General features: G+C 50.7%; 1 protein-coding gene and 1 long non-coding RNA gene across 5 annotated transcripts in view; one reads left to right on the forward strand and one right to left on the reverse strand.

The window, feature by feature from the left end:
• Nucleotides 1-328: 328 nt before the first annotated feature.
• LOC121100011 lies at nt 329-6,747 on the reverse strand. The gene is made up of 3 exons (XR_005831747.1): nt 5,010-6,747; nt 1,306-1,669; nt 329-518 (listed from the first exon to the last, which is right to left on the reverse strand). It is a non-coding gene; the product is annotated as an uncharacterized LOC121100011 (long non-coding RNA).
• Nucleotides 3,920-15,918, forward strand: part of HVCN1 (hydrogen voltage gated channel 1) — a 33,193-nt gene continuing 21,194 nt past the window's right edge. The window contains exons 1-3 of one of the 4 annotated variants that reach the window (XM_040619932.1): nt 3,920-3,938; nt 4,519-4,598; nt 8,835-8,874. In XM_040619932.1, the coding sequence (XP_040475866.1) occupies nt 8,854-8,874 (21 nt within the window). In that variant the 5' untranslated portion in view covers nt 3,920-3,938; nt 4,519-4,598; nt 8,835-8,853. Of the gene's footprint in view, nt 3,939-4,023; nt 4,064-4,188; nt 4,489-4,518; nt 4,599-8,834; nt 8,875-15,918 lie in introns of those variants that run through there. The other 3 variants (XM_040619931.1, XM_008688884.2, XM_040619933.1) reach the window with 3 other exon arrangements.

Below are 15,918 nucleotides of genomic sequence, written 5' to 3' on the forward strand. Positions count from 1 at the left end.
CTCTTCTGTTCTTTCTATTCCTCCATGTGATTCTGAACTATGTATGAAGGAGAAGCTTGAACCAAGTATCAGAGAAGGGGGTCAGAGTTAGCCATGACCTTTTTTTTTTTTAAAGATTTTATTTATTTATTTGACACAGAGACAGCCAGTGAGAGAGAGACAAGCAGGGGGAGTGGGAGAGGAAGAAGCAGGCTCCCAGCGGAGGAGCCCGATGTGGGGCTCGATCCCAGAGTGCCGGGATCACGCCCCGAGCCGAAGGCAGACACCTAACGACTGAGCCACCCAGGCGCCCCAGCCATGACCTTTTAATGTAGCTACATCATCACGTACAGGTACGCCAGCCTTGTGTGGCTGTCACCTGCTCTAGATGAATCACGTCTGCTGGCAAAGCAGCCTCTGGACCCAGACGGCAGACGTAACTCTGGGAAATCCAAACAGGGCCTCAGCTGACATCTCATGGACTTCTCTCTCCTTTCTGTTTCCTCGCTTTCTCCTAGAGCCAGGACCAGGGTTGTGCCCTAGAAAGGGAAGTAGTCAACTGCAGCAGCTGAAAACACTGGCCTGGAGGAACCAAAACCAGCAAAGGCAGCCCTCTCTCTTCCATTGGGTCAAGCCAGAATGGGCCCATGTCCTGGCCCGGTGGCAGCTCTCCTGGGGTACAAGTGGCCGTGCTCTGCCCTTCTCAGAATGCTCCATGACCATCACAAGGTGGGCATCTAGAAAGCTCCTGGGACAGTGACGGACTCATCCTCGAGCAAGCTGGGCTTACTGCTTGATAAGAAATGTGCAGTGAGGGGCAGGGACTCCCTTGTGCAAGAGAACTGTGTTGGCATTGCTCAAACCAGAGAACAAGTCCTTCCTCTAAAGCAGGAGTTCCTAGTCCTTTTTTGTAACATGAGTCCTCTTCTCTGGAGTAATGTTTTTAAATGCATAATATAGAATGCCTTGCATTACAAAAGACCCATTATCTTGAAATGCAGTTATTGAATTATTTTTTAAATTATGATAAATATGAGAATAACAGCTGGTTTAGTAACTACAGTAGTTTTGAAGCAGTGGTGAGTATAAGCTATATTTTAAGATATCTGCAATAACTGTCTTGTGATCTGTAGACATCTGTGATCTCGACTGATGACAAAGCCGTGGGTACTGCTGACACAAGTGGGGGCTGTTACCTGCATTCATCATGGAAGGAAATGCTCAATTTCAGTTAATGAAAATAATTTTTTCTCATCCTAAATGACTAGCCTCTTAGACTCTCTGGCCCGTAGAGGAACGTGCCTGAGCCTCGCTTCCCCAACTCACATGGGCGCTCTCTGAGGACGGACATGCTCCTTCATCTTATATTAAGTGTCTGGAAAGAGCCTGCCTACCACACGGCAGGCATCCAACACGACTCTGTTGAGTCTCTTGGATCGTCTAGGCAAATAATCACATAGATTGCAGACGAGAGATTTTCTCTTTTCAGTCCTTGTCCTTCTCACTTCCTTTCTTGTCTCACTGCATTAGTTGGGGTGTTCCGTACAATGTTGAACAGAAGCAGTGTCGGTGGGCACCCTTATCTTATGCTCCATATTCACTTATTAATTTATGCAGTAGAGATGTGCCAGATGTGACAAAATTGAGATCTTTTCCTGTCCAACTGAGAAGACTGAGCAGTAGAGGCTTTCTGTGGACAGAAATATTGAGACCATTACTAAATTCTCCCCATTTGGTAACCTGCTCTCTTAGGATCCTGATTCCTTAAAAGTATGGAAATAGGTTGCTGCTGGTGGTCCCAGTCTCCAGGGCAAGGTTGGCATCTGTGGCCTCCCCAGGACCACGGCAGGGCGGGGCAAGGAGGCAGCACACGGGAAGGATGATGAGAGCTGCCTCTGGCAGGGGTCAGCCCGTAGATCAAGCCAGGGGCACTGTCTGAGCCTTGCTTTCTCAGGCCTGTTGAGGCCACCACCTGTCTGCACTAAGCTTGTAACTGCCGGCAGACGCAATTGTTAAAGTCCACAGAAAGGGGGTTGCAGCTGTGGGGTGGGCAATTAGGTGAGGAGATATCTGATACCTGTTCTCTCCACCTGTTCCCATTCCTGAGGGAGTGAATGCAGAGACCAGACCAGTGCACACATCCTCTCCACTCTGTCCAGCCAGCACTGGTAGGGGAGGGATGTTTTTGATTAAACATAAGGTTGACATTTAAACTGGACCAGACTAGGTGCGCCTGGGTGGCGAAGTCGGATAAGCGTCCAACTCTTGGTTTAGGCTCAGGTCTTGATCTCAGGGTTGTGAGATTGAGAGTCTGCTCGAGACTCCCTCTCCTTCTGCCTTTCTGCCCCCCCCCAATAAATAAATATTTAAAACAATAAAATGGACCAGACTGTGGCTTAAGGACTGGAATAGGAATGTTGCAATAACAAAATGTGACTGAGAAGTCAGATGAGACTGAGATGTTATTTTTTTTTTAAAGAGTGGGAGAGAGAGCCTGGGGGATGGGGGGAGGCAGAGGGAGAGAGAGAATCCTCAAGCAGACGCCCCACTGAGTGCAGAGCCTGACTCAGGGCTTGATCCCAGGACCCTGAGATCATGACCTGAGCCAAAATCGAGAGTCCAATGCACAACCGAGCCACCCAGGCTCCCCCAGAATGAGATGTTTTTAAGAAAGCCTACTGCCCTGCAGGAGGTAGGGAGGCAGGACTGGGAAAAGCAGACTCTGTGGAAACCAATGGAAACAATACTGCTGTGATAGGCAGACCACAGACCCCCCAGAGATGTCCCCATCCTACCCCCCAAGACCTGTGAATATGCTACCATACCTGGCTGAAAGGACTTTGCAGGTGTGATTAAGTCAAGGATGTAGAGAGGGGGAGAGGAGCCTGGATTATCCCGGTGGGCCCAATGTCATCACAAGGGTCTTTGCAGGAGGGACGGACAAGGGTCAGATCTAGAGGAGCTGGGCTGATGAAAGCAGAGGTCAGAGGGAAGCCACCAGCAGCGGAGGAAGGCAGGCCACCTCTAGCAGCTCCAAAAGGCAAGGACCCCCTAGAGCCTCCAGAAGGAACACAGCCCTGCCAACACCTTGATTTTAGTCCTGTAAGACCATTTGCCCAGTTGACCTCTGGAGCCCTAAGATCACAAATTTGTGTTGTTTTAAGCCACTGGGTTTGTGGTAACCTGTAACCAGGTTACCTCTCCAAGGATTTAGACTCCTCCGGCCCCCAACTAAAACAGAAGCAGGGAGGTGTGTAGGAGAGGGCCTCCACCCTGAGGTTTGGGACAAATGGTCTTTTTAGGAAGACGGAGTCGAAGGGAAACTGATCCCAGGACAGTGCCAGAAATGAAGTGTGAGCACAGTGCTGGGGAAGCCGTGGGAGGAGAGGGACATGGAAGCTGGGCTTGGAAGATAAGGAGGAGTCAGCCTGAGCAAGGGGGCTCAGCCTCCAGGCAGGAAGGCTCCTTCCTCCTGCGGACAGACCTCGCATTCAGGGGAGGCCTGCCGGCTTCAACGCTGGCCATCCCTTTAGGACACTCTGCCCACTCTCCAACCTCTGCATGGCAGATACAGCGCAGGGGACAAGCAAAGCCACTCAGAGCCACCCCTAAGTAAACAGGACAGGGGTGCCGCCAGGCGTCAGGCCCAGCTTCCCCGAGTGTGTGTGGTGGGGAGGGGACTGGATCCGCCCCCACTGCATCCCGCAGGAGGAAGGAAGTGGTTCCCTCCTCCCACCCCTTCCCTCAGGCTAGCCTGGGACAGGATTCTCGTGATTCGCGATTGGCTCCCACCGGCGGGACCTTTGTCCGTCTGCGGGAGCGCAGGAGGCCCAGGCCAGGCCCGGGCCTGCGGAGCGGGAGGGGTCGGGGGAGGGGGCCAGCCCGAGACCAACGGGGAGACAGGCCAGGGCAAGGGGACTGAGACCCAGGCAAGAGCCAGGGACCACGGCCCGAGCCGGGTTAGAAGCTGGCGGGGGAGGGGAGGGGGCCGAGAGGAGGGGCGGGGAGGAAGGGGCGGGCGGGGCGGCCGGGAGAGTGCTGAGCTCGCAGTTGCTGCGGTAGCCGCGGGCGGGAGGGGCGCAGGGTAAGTGCTCCCAGGCTGGGACGGGGGCGCGCCGGCTGTTGGCGCGCAGCCCCTATCCCAAGCCCTCCCAGCCAGGGCCCTCCGAGGCGCCGACCCTCACCCCCGCCTCGGCCCCCCCCCAATCCCCCGCTGGCGTACCTGGGACCCCGCCCCCAGTTGCCCTCTGTTCTGCGTTTAACAGCGCCGGCCAACGCGGGCGGACTGGGACTTCCCCGGAGACCCCCTGCCCTGCCCAGGGCGTACCAGAGTCAGGTGGAGGGGCAGGACAGGAGACCGCGTGCCACAGGACCTGGGAGAGAAGCCCCCCTCTTGGCATCGGTTACCTCCCCTTGAAAACGGGAGCATTGATAAGCATTGACAAGCATTTGCAGGTTAAGCCTAGAGACAGGTGCCTTCATCACCCGCTGAGCGCCGCAAGAGGTAAGGTAAGTACCATCCTTGTCTTCCCCTTACAGGTGAAGAAACCGAACCTCGGGCCAAGCCACTTGCCTTGGGTCACCTAGCCAGAGGAGGCAGAGCCAGAACTTACACCCAGGTCTGTGTGAACCCCTAAATCCTTTTATTCATCATCCCTGCCCCTCCCTGCCCGCCCCCCCCTCCCCTCCGTGGGGAGACTGCAGGGAGAGAAGTAAGGATAAAGGTAGTACTGGGTATCCCAGGTGGAGGCTGAAATGAGCGAATCTCCAGGGCAGCAAATCCTTCACCTGGGAGTACTTTTAAACACTCACCTCTTGGGACAAGGTGTGCTGAGGATTAGAATGGTGGGTTGGGGACAGGTTAAACTCCAGGACACAGAGGTGCAGCCGTCCCCCCTCCCCCCGGAACTTACAGACCTCTACCCAGCACCTCTGCTGGGTGCAGGGCTTTTGCAGGCTTAGCCATGGGACTTCACCTCTCCATACCTCCGTTCCCTTGACTGTCCCATGGGGTTAAGCATGGTACTTACAGCATTGCCGAGATGAAGTGAGATGCTTGGTATAACGGCTTAGCCCAGCACCTGGCCCAAGGTTACTATGGAGCTGTGCCCCCCCCACCCCCAGTTCCATCCCCATCCCTCTGAAAACACTCCTCTGTCCCAGACACCTTTAACCACAGGTCAGTCAGGACTATCTGAGATCTGCAGTATTTCCGGACAGCCCCACCAGCAGCTGGAAGCTTCTTGAGTAAGACCAAGGTTGGCAGCTGCAACTTCTCACACTCTTGAGTCCCTGGGGGAAAGACTAGTAGGTGCAGCATTTTGAAAATCTTTGGGCTGAGGCTTGCACAATTCCAGAACCACTCTGAGGTCTCCAAGCCCTCCGCAATCACTGGTTTGGCAAGAAAGAGGAAGCCCAGACTCTTATTGCCCCAAAACCTGCTCATCTCACCACCCACATCTAAGCCTCCAGCAGGTTCTACTCCTCAGCATGTTCTGAATCTGGCCATTCCTCTGCATCCCCATCATCTTTTGCCTCCTCTTGGCCTCCAGCCACCGCCCTTGACCCCCCAGATCATCAGCATTGCCTCCCAAGCCCTCTGCAAGATCAGACTCTTGTCTCCTGCTATCGTTCTCTCACTGCATGCTCCCTGCAGACACACTGACCTCCTCTTTCTTCCTTGGACTTGCTGAGGTTTGGGGAGGGGGGAGGGCCCCTTCTCCTTCTCCAGGGAATGGTCTTCCCGGCCATCTTCTTGTGACTTACCTCTTTGCAATTCAGGGACCTCTGTCCGTGTCGCCTCCTCAGGTCTTGCCTGACCACTACACCAGCAGGAGCCACACTCGCCTACTCTCTTACTGCATTGCTGTCTTTCTTCCCATGCCTAGCCTCGGGGAATGTTACCTTGCTTATGTGTTTTCCTGGTTCCTTGTCTGTCTACCCAGTTAAAGTATCCATCTGCCGGGGCCCTGACCTTTTCCTTCACCACTTTGGGTTCCCCCAGAACCCAGCACAGTGCCTGGCACATAGTAAGTGTTCCAGTTATGTTGTACTTGCCAGTGGTGTGCACAACCGTCAGGGTTCTACTTGTCATTGCTTAACAGCGTTCTTTCTGTATTTCTACATAGACCTCAGAACTGTCATTCCTTCTAACGGCCCACTGCTTTCCTCAGCTGTTCTCTAAAGTGGGGCTCGTGGGGTCTTTCCAGGTTCTAGCCATCGTATCCAAATTAGCTTGTCCACATTTCACCTGTGTTTTGCTACCAAATGATTTGAGATGATGGCTCCCAAACTGATGTGTTCAAGTCCAGAGTACGATTATTTTGAAGGCACTTGCCACTTAGCAGCAGAAGGCTGCTGAGGAAAAACTATGCCTGGCAGTGTGTGCAACTTTCCCTACAGCCCCACAAGCACTGAGTTTTATTACTTTTGTGTTGTCTAGTTTAATGGAAAGGTCACGTATGTATCTTTAAATTTTCTTTTGCTTGAATTAGTGAAGCTGGGTGTTTTTCTATAAATGTGCTTGTTCTATTTCCTGTCTTGTGAAGGAAGGAAATCTCCAGGGCACCTTAATTGCTCCCTTCACCTTTGCTTGTGCTAAAGGTTCCACTTGAGCCTGTCTCATGAGAGCAGGGTGAGGGCCCCCAGGGGTTAGAACAGGAACACACCGAGCTGAACTCTGCTGGTTGCAGAAGCTGTTCTGCCAGTCAACCAGCAAGAAACCCTTTGAGAGTCCCTTGTGCCCGCAGCATGGTACTGAGGAGAGAAAGAACTTTTTTTTTATGTCTTTATGAATAGTTTTTTCAAAATGGTAATTTTTTCTTAAATTATAAAAGCACACAGTGTGCAGGGTTATTCATTGGAACACTGGGGCAGCAGAAGATTGGGAAATAATCTAAATTCTGATCACTAGCGGGACTACACACCTTCCTCCAGGGAACTCTTGTGGAATCGTTCCAAGGAGAGCACTTGGTCTAGCACGCTCTGGTCTAGAACAGTCGGAAATACTAGGTCTCTAATGGCTGCTGTAACAATCTACCACAAATTGGATGGCTTGAAACAACATAGACTTACTACCTTACAGTGCTGGGGGTCAGACAGGCAAAATCAGTCTCGGTGGGCCAACATCAGGGTGTTGACAGGGCTTCATTCCTTTTGGAGGTTGTAGGGGAGAATCGTTTCCTTTCCACCTTTCAGAGGCTGTCCACATTCCTTGGATTGTAATCCCTTCCCTCCATCTTCAACACCAGTAACATAACATCTTCAAATCTAGGACTCCAACTTCCGCTTCTGTGCTCACATGTCCTTCTGTCTCTGATTCTCCTGCTCTACTCATAAAGCCCCTTCTGATTACACTGGGCCCACCTGGATAATCCCCATCTTGGGATACTTAATTGAATCACATCTACAAAGTCCCTTTTGCCATGGAAACTGACATATTCACAGGTTCTGGGGATTAGGACAGGTGCACCTTTGTGGGAGGGGGCGGTCATTAAGGAGCCTACCGGCACCCTAAAGGGAAGTAAGCAAGGTTCAGAGCAGAATGTGTGGGCTCACATTTGTTGAACTTTAAAAAAAGAGAGAAAGAGTCAATATGGATGTGCTTGTGAAGGCATAGAATACCCCTGAAGGCCACATAGGAAACCAGTAAGAGTGGCTACTTCTGGGAAGAATGGGTAGAAAGGAATCTTTCTAGTCATAGTATATCTTTTTGAATTGTTTCAGTTTTTTAGTACATGCCTATGTCACCCACATTAAAAATAAATTTTAAGAAGTAACACATACTCATTGTAAAAGTTCAGACCTTCCAGAAGTGAAGAAAAATACCTACAAAAGTCAGTCCCCCAGATCACTCCCTTTTGTCCAGCAATAATCACTGTAAATCTTTACAGACTTATTTTTAAAAATGCATATGTAATTTTTCACGTAGTTGGGGTCATACTGTATATATTATTCTATAATGTGAATTTTTCTTTGTTTTACTATATCGTTCACCTCTTTCCTCACCCACATATGAAGAAGATTTAGCAACACTAGAGTTTCTCACTGCTCAGATGCACCTAAACTGACTTAACCAGACCCTCGTTGGTGGACATACAGATACTTTGCTATTTTCCAGAGCATTCCCGTCACTGTAACGTAGGTCTGTGTGTCTTTTTCTTTTTAAGTTTAAACTGGAGTGAAATTCACATAACATGAGATTAACCATTTTACAACTCCGTGAACATTTAGTGAATAGTTCAGTGGCATTTAGTGCCTTCCCAACGTCACGTAACCACCACCTATATCCAGCTCCAGAACATTTTTATCAAACCAAAAGGAAACCCTGCAACCATTAAGCAGTCTCTCCCCTGCCCCCACCTCCCAGTCCCTGCAACTGCCAATCCGCATTCTGTCTCTGGATTTGCATATTCTGGGTATTACATATCAGTGGAATCACGTAATATGTGAAGTTTTGTGTGTGGCTTCTTCGATTTAGTGTCATGTTCTAGGGGCTCATTCATGCTGTAGCATGGATCAGGACTTTGTTTCTTTTTATGGCTGGATAACATTCCATTGTATGGATAGAACATCTTTTATTTATCCATTCATCCGCTAATGGACACTTGGGTTATTTCCGCCTTTTGGCTATGAGTAGTTGTGTATATGTATTTGTCTTGAGTGCCTGTTTTAATTCTTTTGGATATATACCAAGGGTGTGCCTCCTTCCTCATACACTTCAAGCTTTATGCTATTTTCAGACACTGTTAATGTAAGCAAGTTAAAAATAATTTGTAACAAAGTGTTGCAGAGCACATACTAAGCTAAATGATAGCAGGATGTCAGATCTCGACAAATGTTTTCTTATTTTCCAGATCCAGAGAGCACAGGAAAATGGCCACCTGGGATGAAAAGGTAAATTAATTCTGGTGGACCAGCAGCGTTAAAGGACTTCCCCAGGCTTGAAGACAATTCTGTCTGGTGTTTCAAACAGGATAAAGGGAAAACACCTGTTTGGGATGTTTCTGCCATACCCAAGTGTTCAGTCACAAAGGTGAAAACTGTAGCAGGAATTCACAAACCTCAGGATAGCCTAATAATCTGAATCAGATCCTTCAAATCCCACCTCTGCATTTTAATAACCATGTGTCATGAGGCCCAGACCTTCACCTCCCTGAGACCTCTGTCTCCTTATCTGGAAAAGGGAGAGAAAATTACCTTTGTTCCTGAAGGCTTGTTAGGAAGAGTTGAGGAGACCATGATCTCAGAATGCTAGGCTGATACTGAGGCCATAAGTGGTTTTTCCCTACTGCCCGTTTTACAGATGAAGACACTTGCTCAAGATTACACAGGTAGAAGTGGCAGAAACAGGAGTTCACCCTGGCCTGACTCCAGAGCAAATTCTTTGCCTCCTGTATCATGCGATCATCCCAAGCAGAACTATTAAACTCTGTCCTTGGTATCTGGGGTGCAGGTTTGTTGGGTTTGGGGGGACATCCGTCGTGAAGGGTGAGGGCAAGGTAGAAAGGAAATGCTAGCTTCCATTTCTGCTGTTCCCTGGGAGGTTCTGTGGGGCCTGGCAGGTAGAGCTGGGGCTCAGGTAGCAGCAGGGCGATCAGGGACGGTTCAGAAAGCCGAATCATGGGATGATAATGATGACCCCTTTAACTGTAAGAGTCATTTGGATTTTATGGCTTTTTACAGTGTGGCAGGGGAAAATGGCCCATGCTAGATGCTACCAATTCTGATTTCAGAAATGTCAGAATCTGGGGAAAATGCTCGTCTTTGAATTAAATGAAATATTGTAGCAGAAGCAGTAGCAATAATAACGTGAACGACATCTACTGAGCACTCTCTCCGTGCCAGGCACGTGCTCAGGGCTTTCTATATATTTGGTTTTTTAATCCTCACAACAACCCTGTGCATTTGGTACTATTATTTCCTTCCCCCGTTTTACAGCTAGGGAAATTGAAGCACACAGCAAGGCTTAGCAGTTTGCCCAAGGCCACACAGCTGGCGAGAGGTTCAGACCCATGCTGCCTGGCTTCCATGCCCTAATTACTGACTAGTGGTTGTGCCCTGTATGCTTCTGAAACACAATCTTTCCCAAAGATAGGAAAGTTCTCCAGGGTGAAGGGCTCACCCCTGGCAGGAAGGGAGCAGGGAATGGGGATCACAGAGGCAGCAAGGGCTCGCTGGAGAGGATTCCCTCCCTCGGTCATTTGTTCACCTAACAAATGTTTATCAGCACCAGCTGTGTTCTGGCACCAACCACACCTGTCAGGCTGTAGCAGCAAAGCGGCAGACGCTGGTCCCTGCCTGCACGTGGCTTCCTCTCTGGCTGAGCGACACAGCCCTGTCAAGTCACGAAACGGAATATGTGAAGGTGCACATGGGCAGAGCCGTAAAGGAGAGGCCTTGGTTCATGTGGGCCCCTCACGGGAGCCACTGAGATCAGAAGGGACTCCAGACCTTCTGATCAGATCAGAGGCCTCTCTGACCTGACACCTGGAAGGCCAGAGCAGGTAACCAGGTACAGGGGGAAGACAGAGACCGTGTCTTGGCAGAGGAAGCAGCTTATGCAGAGGCCAGAAGGCAGATGGAAGGAGGCCTGAAGGAGGCCAGGGTAGGGCAACGTGGTGTGGGGCCAGAAGGTGCTGAGTCTGGAGAGGCAAGGCCAGGCAGAGCCCAGGGGACACAGAAGGTTCTGGGGGTAGTGCTAAGAACAGTGGGCAGGCAGGGCAGCGACCAGTCAGGCCTGAACTTGGAAAAGTTTCTCTCGTGTCCTGTGGAAGTGGGTGGAAATGCCAGCGAGGACAGGGAGGGCCTGCAAGGCAGGTCGGGAGCAGGGGCACGGCACCGGCACTGGGGAGAAGGAGTGCATTGGGAGGGATTTGTGAATGAAGTGCCCAGACTCTGGGGCGACAATGGCAATGGCGCAGAATGTGGGGCTGATGTTCAGAGGTTGTCCCCTTTCCTTCAGAGGGTCATGGACAGTTCTGCAGAAGAGGCAGCCTTTGAGCTGGGCCTTGGGATTTGGACTCATGGGGTCCAAGGAAAGGGCATTTCCGGCGGCAGTGGGAATAGCATGGACAAAGGCCTGACAGCAGGCTTGGGGAGAGTTCCACAGAGCAGAGGGGGGTCGGTGGGGGCAGTGATGGAGGAGGTCCCCCAGTGGCCAGCTGAGGAGCCTGCTCTTTCCTCACGGAGAATCCTAGTCCTGGGGCAGACTTCCTGCCAATCTGGGAGACGCTGGCATCCTACCTGTTGCTCTGTGGCTCCAGGGGGTGAGCCGCAGTGAGAGCAGCTTGGGGCCAGACGGCCTGGGTTCAAATCCTGCCTCTGCCCCTGGTGGGCTGTGCGACCTCAGATCAGTTTCCGAACCTCCCTGAGCCTCCGTGTCCGAGGTCGACAGTCCTCGCCATGTACTTGTGACCGTTCCTGGTAAGGCATTGGACACACAGTGGCTGCCACTCAGAGCGAGGAGCTCCGGGAGTTCCAGCGATTGTTCTTAATCAAAGGCAAATGGAAACAATTCCTACTTTGTAGTTGTAGTTCCCTATGAAATCAGACAAACCCAAAAAGCCAAAATGCTCGATGCTGGTTATTCTGTGGTGAAACCAGCTTATACCTAGTGAGGGGCTGGATCAACCCAAAAATTCAATAGTGTGTATCCAGAATCATGAAAATGTTCATAATCAAACCTGGTCATCTCCCTTAAAAGGAAATAACCCATAAAAAGGAAACTAATTGCTAGCACCGTATTTCATAGCCCATCGGGCACCACTGATAGTAGATGTGCCATTATTTTCTCCGTAGAAGAAATGTACTGCCATTTACTGTGACATGATGTGACCTAAGGCTGAAACTGGTCAATTGTGAGACATGCAGATTTCGGGAACGATAAACCATGAGAAGATGTGGTCTTCGAATTGGTGATAAAGGTGCTAAAAATGAGGTGCAATCAGTAGATGCAGTCGTGAGAGCATTAACTTCTTGGTGAAGTTTCTGGGCCGTTAAAAAGGCATAAATCTGATCGCATAACTAGTGGGAAAAATAAGATACAAAGTTGCCTGCCGTCTTTGATTATAATTAGAGACCTTAGGTGGACAAGAAGTCTGGTGTTTTGGGATTATCGTGAATTTCTTTTCTTTTGCTGGTGTTTTCACAATGCTAGAAGAGATAGATGTAGGGTAAAAGTCTGCTTATTGGGGTGAATGACAGCAGGTAAAGCTGAGGATGGGGGCTGGGCAGGGGTTCTGAATGAAGCCAGGGTGCTGGTGGGGTGGGGGAGGGGTTGAAGGCACAGAAGGAGCAGAAGCACAGAATGGGGATGTAGAACCAAGGAGGGCCTCCCCCCACACAATTGCGGGGAGGCGCACAGGAGCCTTTTTGTCCTGACACAGACGTCAGAACAAGGAGCTGGCAACAGCTGGGGAATACTGGGCCAGGACCACCTGTAGCAACTGCGCCTCTATTGATTCAAAGGACAAGTTCTTTTAGTAATTTACCCTTATGGAGTTAATTGTGTTTTTAAAAAATTGTTTTAACTGAATTGCTTTTAGGAGCTTTTGAATTGTCTGGCGGCCCTAGTGTTTGAGGGGAAAATAATGGTGTCATAGGAGAAACTGGCGGGGTTTTTCAGACCTGTCTTGTGCGCAGCCAGCTCTGCGGAGCCCATATCCCTGCGCCTCAGAGTTCCTCTTCTGTGAAATGGGAACAATGATACTCCCTCTAGGGTTGTAGGGATCAAAGCAGCTCAGCTCGTGCTTGGGAAGCCCTCACTGAGACAGGGCCAGGCCGCAGCAAAGATAGCCTGTTTGCTGGGTCATGAGGACGGGCTGGGTTCTTAGCCATCAGCTGACCTCTTCCTCCTCTTGGGTGATCGCGTGTCACCAGTCACATCTGGGGAACTTGGGAGCCAGTGTGCTTAGAAATCGCGGTAGCCCTTTGCTCATTGCTCATGAGGCATGCTGAGGCTTCAGGTTTATTTAGAGTGCTGGTACTCAACTTTGGCTGCACATGGGAGATCCCAACACCCAGGCTACCCCCAGACCTACTGAATCACAATCTTGGGGCCTGGGACCCAGGCCTTGGGTTTTTTAAAAGCTTACAGGTGGTTCCAAAGTGCAGCCAGGGCTGAGAGGCACTGGTTAGACTGTGGCTGGGTAGGGCCGCTCTCCGTGGGCTGCTTCACAGTGAGGCAGGCGAGAGGGGTGTCCTGAATTCTGCTCGTCCCATCTTTCCCCGGCCAAAGCATTGCTAAGACACTGGGGCTGGGAGTTGCCTGGATGATTCAGTCACACTGGTGATAGGTCTTAATTTCTGGCCAAATAACTGTTATTTTTTCTTGCTATTTTTTCCTTTTCTTTATGCTTTCATAATAAAATAACATGATTATGCTTCCCAGTTAACATGGCTGATGTCATACTTTGGACACGGCCGTCTCCTCTCTGACGATCGCTTCCCATTTCCCAGGGAAATAGGCTGGGCACATCCTCCCCATCCCTGTGTCTTTCAAACTCAACTCATTGGTGACTCCTGAAATCCATTAATGGGCTGCTATCAGTCATTTAAGCAATGAAACAGAATGAAGTGGATACCACAAGAGTGCTCGCACTTAGAAACTTAAGTGTTGGTTGTAGAGCACACGTACGTCAGTGTGTATTAAAAGGCAGGATTAAAATGTGTTTTTCTCATGGAGTTAACACTGGGCTGAGCTCCCTGCACAGCGCTGAGCTCCTCACAGCTGGTAGCCAGTTCCCTCCAGGGTGGTGTTCAGAGCGGTCCTTGCAAGAGGGAGGGGGCTTGGGGCCAGGCAGCCTGCCTCTGAATTCTCACTGGCTGTGTGCCCTGGGGCCCGTTGTTTGGCCTCTCCGTTGGAAATGTTTCAGTCTCCTCCCAGTGAGGTTGTTGTGCTGTGTTATCAGAGGGCTTTGTACGAGCTCAGAAATGACAGGTGCTGGGGTGGGGGGAGTTAATGCTACGGCTCCTGCTCCTGGATATTCCTTCCCCCATTATCTCCACCCAGCCTCGCCATCGTCTTGCCAGGTTGGCAGACGACTCTATCAAGACAGGAGGGATCCTGACCCCACAGGAAAAGGAGAGGAATGTTGCAGCATCTCTGGGGGTACCTGGACCGCTGGTTGGGCTCAGCCCGTAAGCAGCAGCCCCCACAAGCTGGTCAGCCACCAGCCGTGGTTGTTTGTGTCAGCCTCAGACTTCCTCCCCACCCTAGAGAAGGAAAAGCTGCCACGCTTATTTAAAGACTTCCCTGATTTTAAAAATAGGCATTCCTCAGAACACAAATCTCCTGGGGGCTGGGCCCCCCACCCCTACCCCCGCACTGGGGTAGGTCACCTTGCTGCTGGAAGTCTTCCTGCCTCCCCACAGAGGAGAGGTTTGCTCAGGGGGATTCGTTCCACCATCCACGTTACGTTCAGCAGGAAACTGCAGGCTGCCAGGCATGAAGGGCCCTGATGGTGGGTGACAGTCTCAAACACAGGACTCACCCAGTTCCTCCAGGAGCGAGTGGTGACTGTGTGGGTCAAGCGTCCACTGTGAAGCCTGCGAGAGACGCAGTGCCCGCAGTTTCTGCTGGGGGCTGGTCACAGGGGTACCTTCTGTCCAGCACTTGCAAAATTCCAGACTCCCCGAAGGAAAGCCAGTGCTCAACATAAGCCCCATTGTGTACACATTCTAGGCCCTGTGAGCTGTTCATATCAGTGAATGGTGGAAACCCCCCCCCCCCCCCCCCCCCCCCCGCTGCCAGCCAAGGGCCAAGCAGGCCTTTCGAAGGACAGCAGCCTCAAGCCTGTTCTGCACAGAGAGTGACAGGATTATGTTTTGAGAAGTGCTCGCTGGTGTGAGAGGTGGAGGTGACCCTGGGGTGGTGGCAGAGGATGGGAGAAGTAGGCAGCTCCAGGCTTTGTGATGAGTAGGCCCAGGGTGGAGGAGGGAGAGGGAAAATGTCTCGGAGTATGTTTTAAGTGCCCTGGACTGGAAGACAGGAGACCCAGGCACATGTCCAGGACTGTCTGCTGACTGGAGGCATTTACCTTGTTGTAGGGCCTCAGTTTCCCCATCTGCTCAGGGAGGGAAGATTGCTCCTCAGAACCTTGATTCTACCTCTCGCAAAACCTTCTGTTGCTTCAAAAGATCAGCTTTTCTGCCATATCTCCGCCTCATTCGCAGAGCGTTTTAGAAAGAACAAAGCTGGTAGATGTGCGTTCATACGCTGGCTTTACCGCTTACGTTTCTTTGTATTTAGGTGTTTGTTCTGTACCCTTGTTTTGGTTTTCTTATCCAGGGATTCCAGTAATGTATATATTGGTTCATTCTCCTTCCTGCCTGACCCCCAAATACTTCATTCACCATTCAATTCTCTGTAGGCAGGATCTCCCTCCAAAAATGGCTATTTCTCATGCTTAAATCTAATAGAATAAAATTTGAAAGTTTCTCTTCACCTTCCAACCCCACTCCCTTCCCAGAGGGAACCGTTTGCTTTGGGTTGTTGATTTTGTCTGTGTGTGTGGTTTTTTAAAAATATTTTATTTATTTTAGAGAGAGGACGGGGGAGGAGCAGAGGAGAGGGAGAGAGAAAGAGAATCTCCAGCAGATTCCGAGCCGATCGCAGCGCCTGACATGGGGCTCGATCCCAGGCGCCCCGATTTTGCCTGTTGTTAACAAAGATGTCATGATATGACGCAATCTGGTCCGTGCAGTGCTGGTTTTCACATAGAGTTCGTACAGATCAAGGACACCTTTCTCTGTCCGTCCCTCCAGGTACACCGGCTGACTGCCTCTGAACAGTGCCTGTATTCTCTAGTGTGGGGCTGCCACAGTGTATTTAATGATGGGCTTTGAGGTCAATTCCAGGTCTGGGCTGTTGTACCAGCCCTCTAGGGAGCACCCATGTGCTTATGTGTGAGTCCCTTGTCAGGTCAAATGATAGGAACA

This window comes from Ursus maritimus, unplaced genomic scaffold (genome assembly GCF_017311325.1).
Source record: "Ursus maritimus isolate PB19 unplaced genomic scaffold, ASM1731132v1 scaffold_33, whole genome shotgun sequence".
Classification (NCBI taxonomy): domain Eukaryota; kingdom Metazoa; phylum Chordata; class Mammalia; order Carnivora; family Ursidae; genus Ursus; species Ursus maritimus.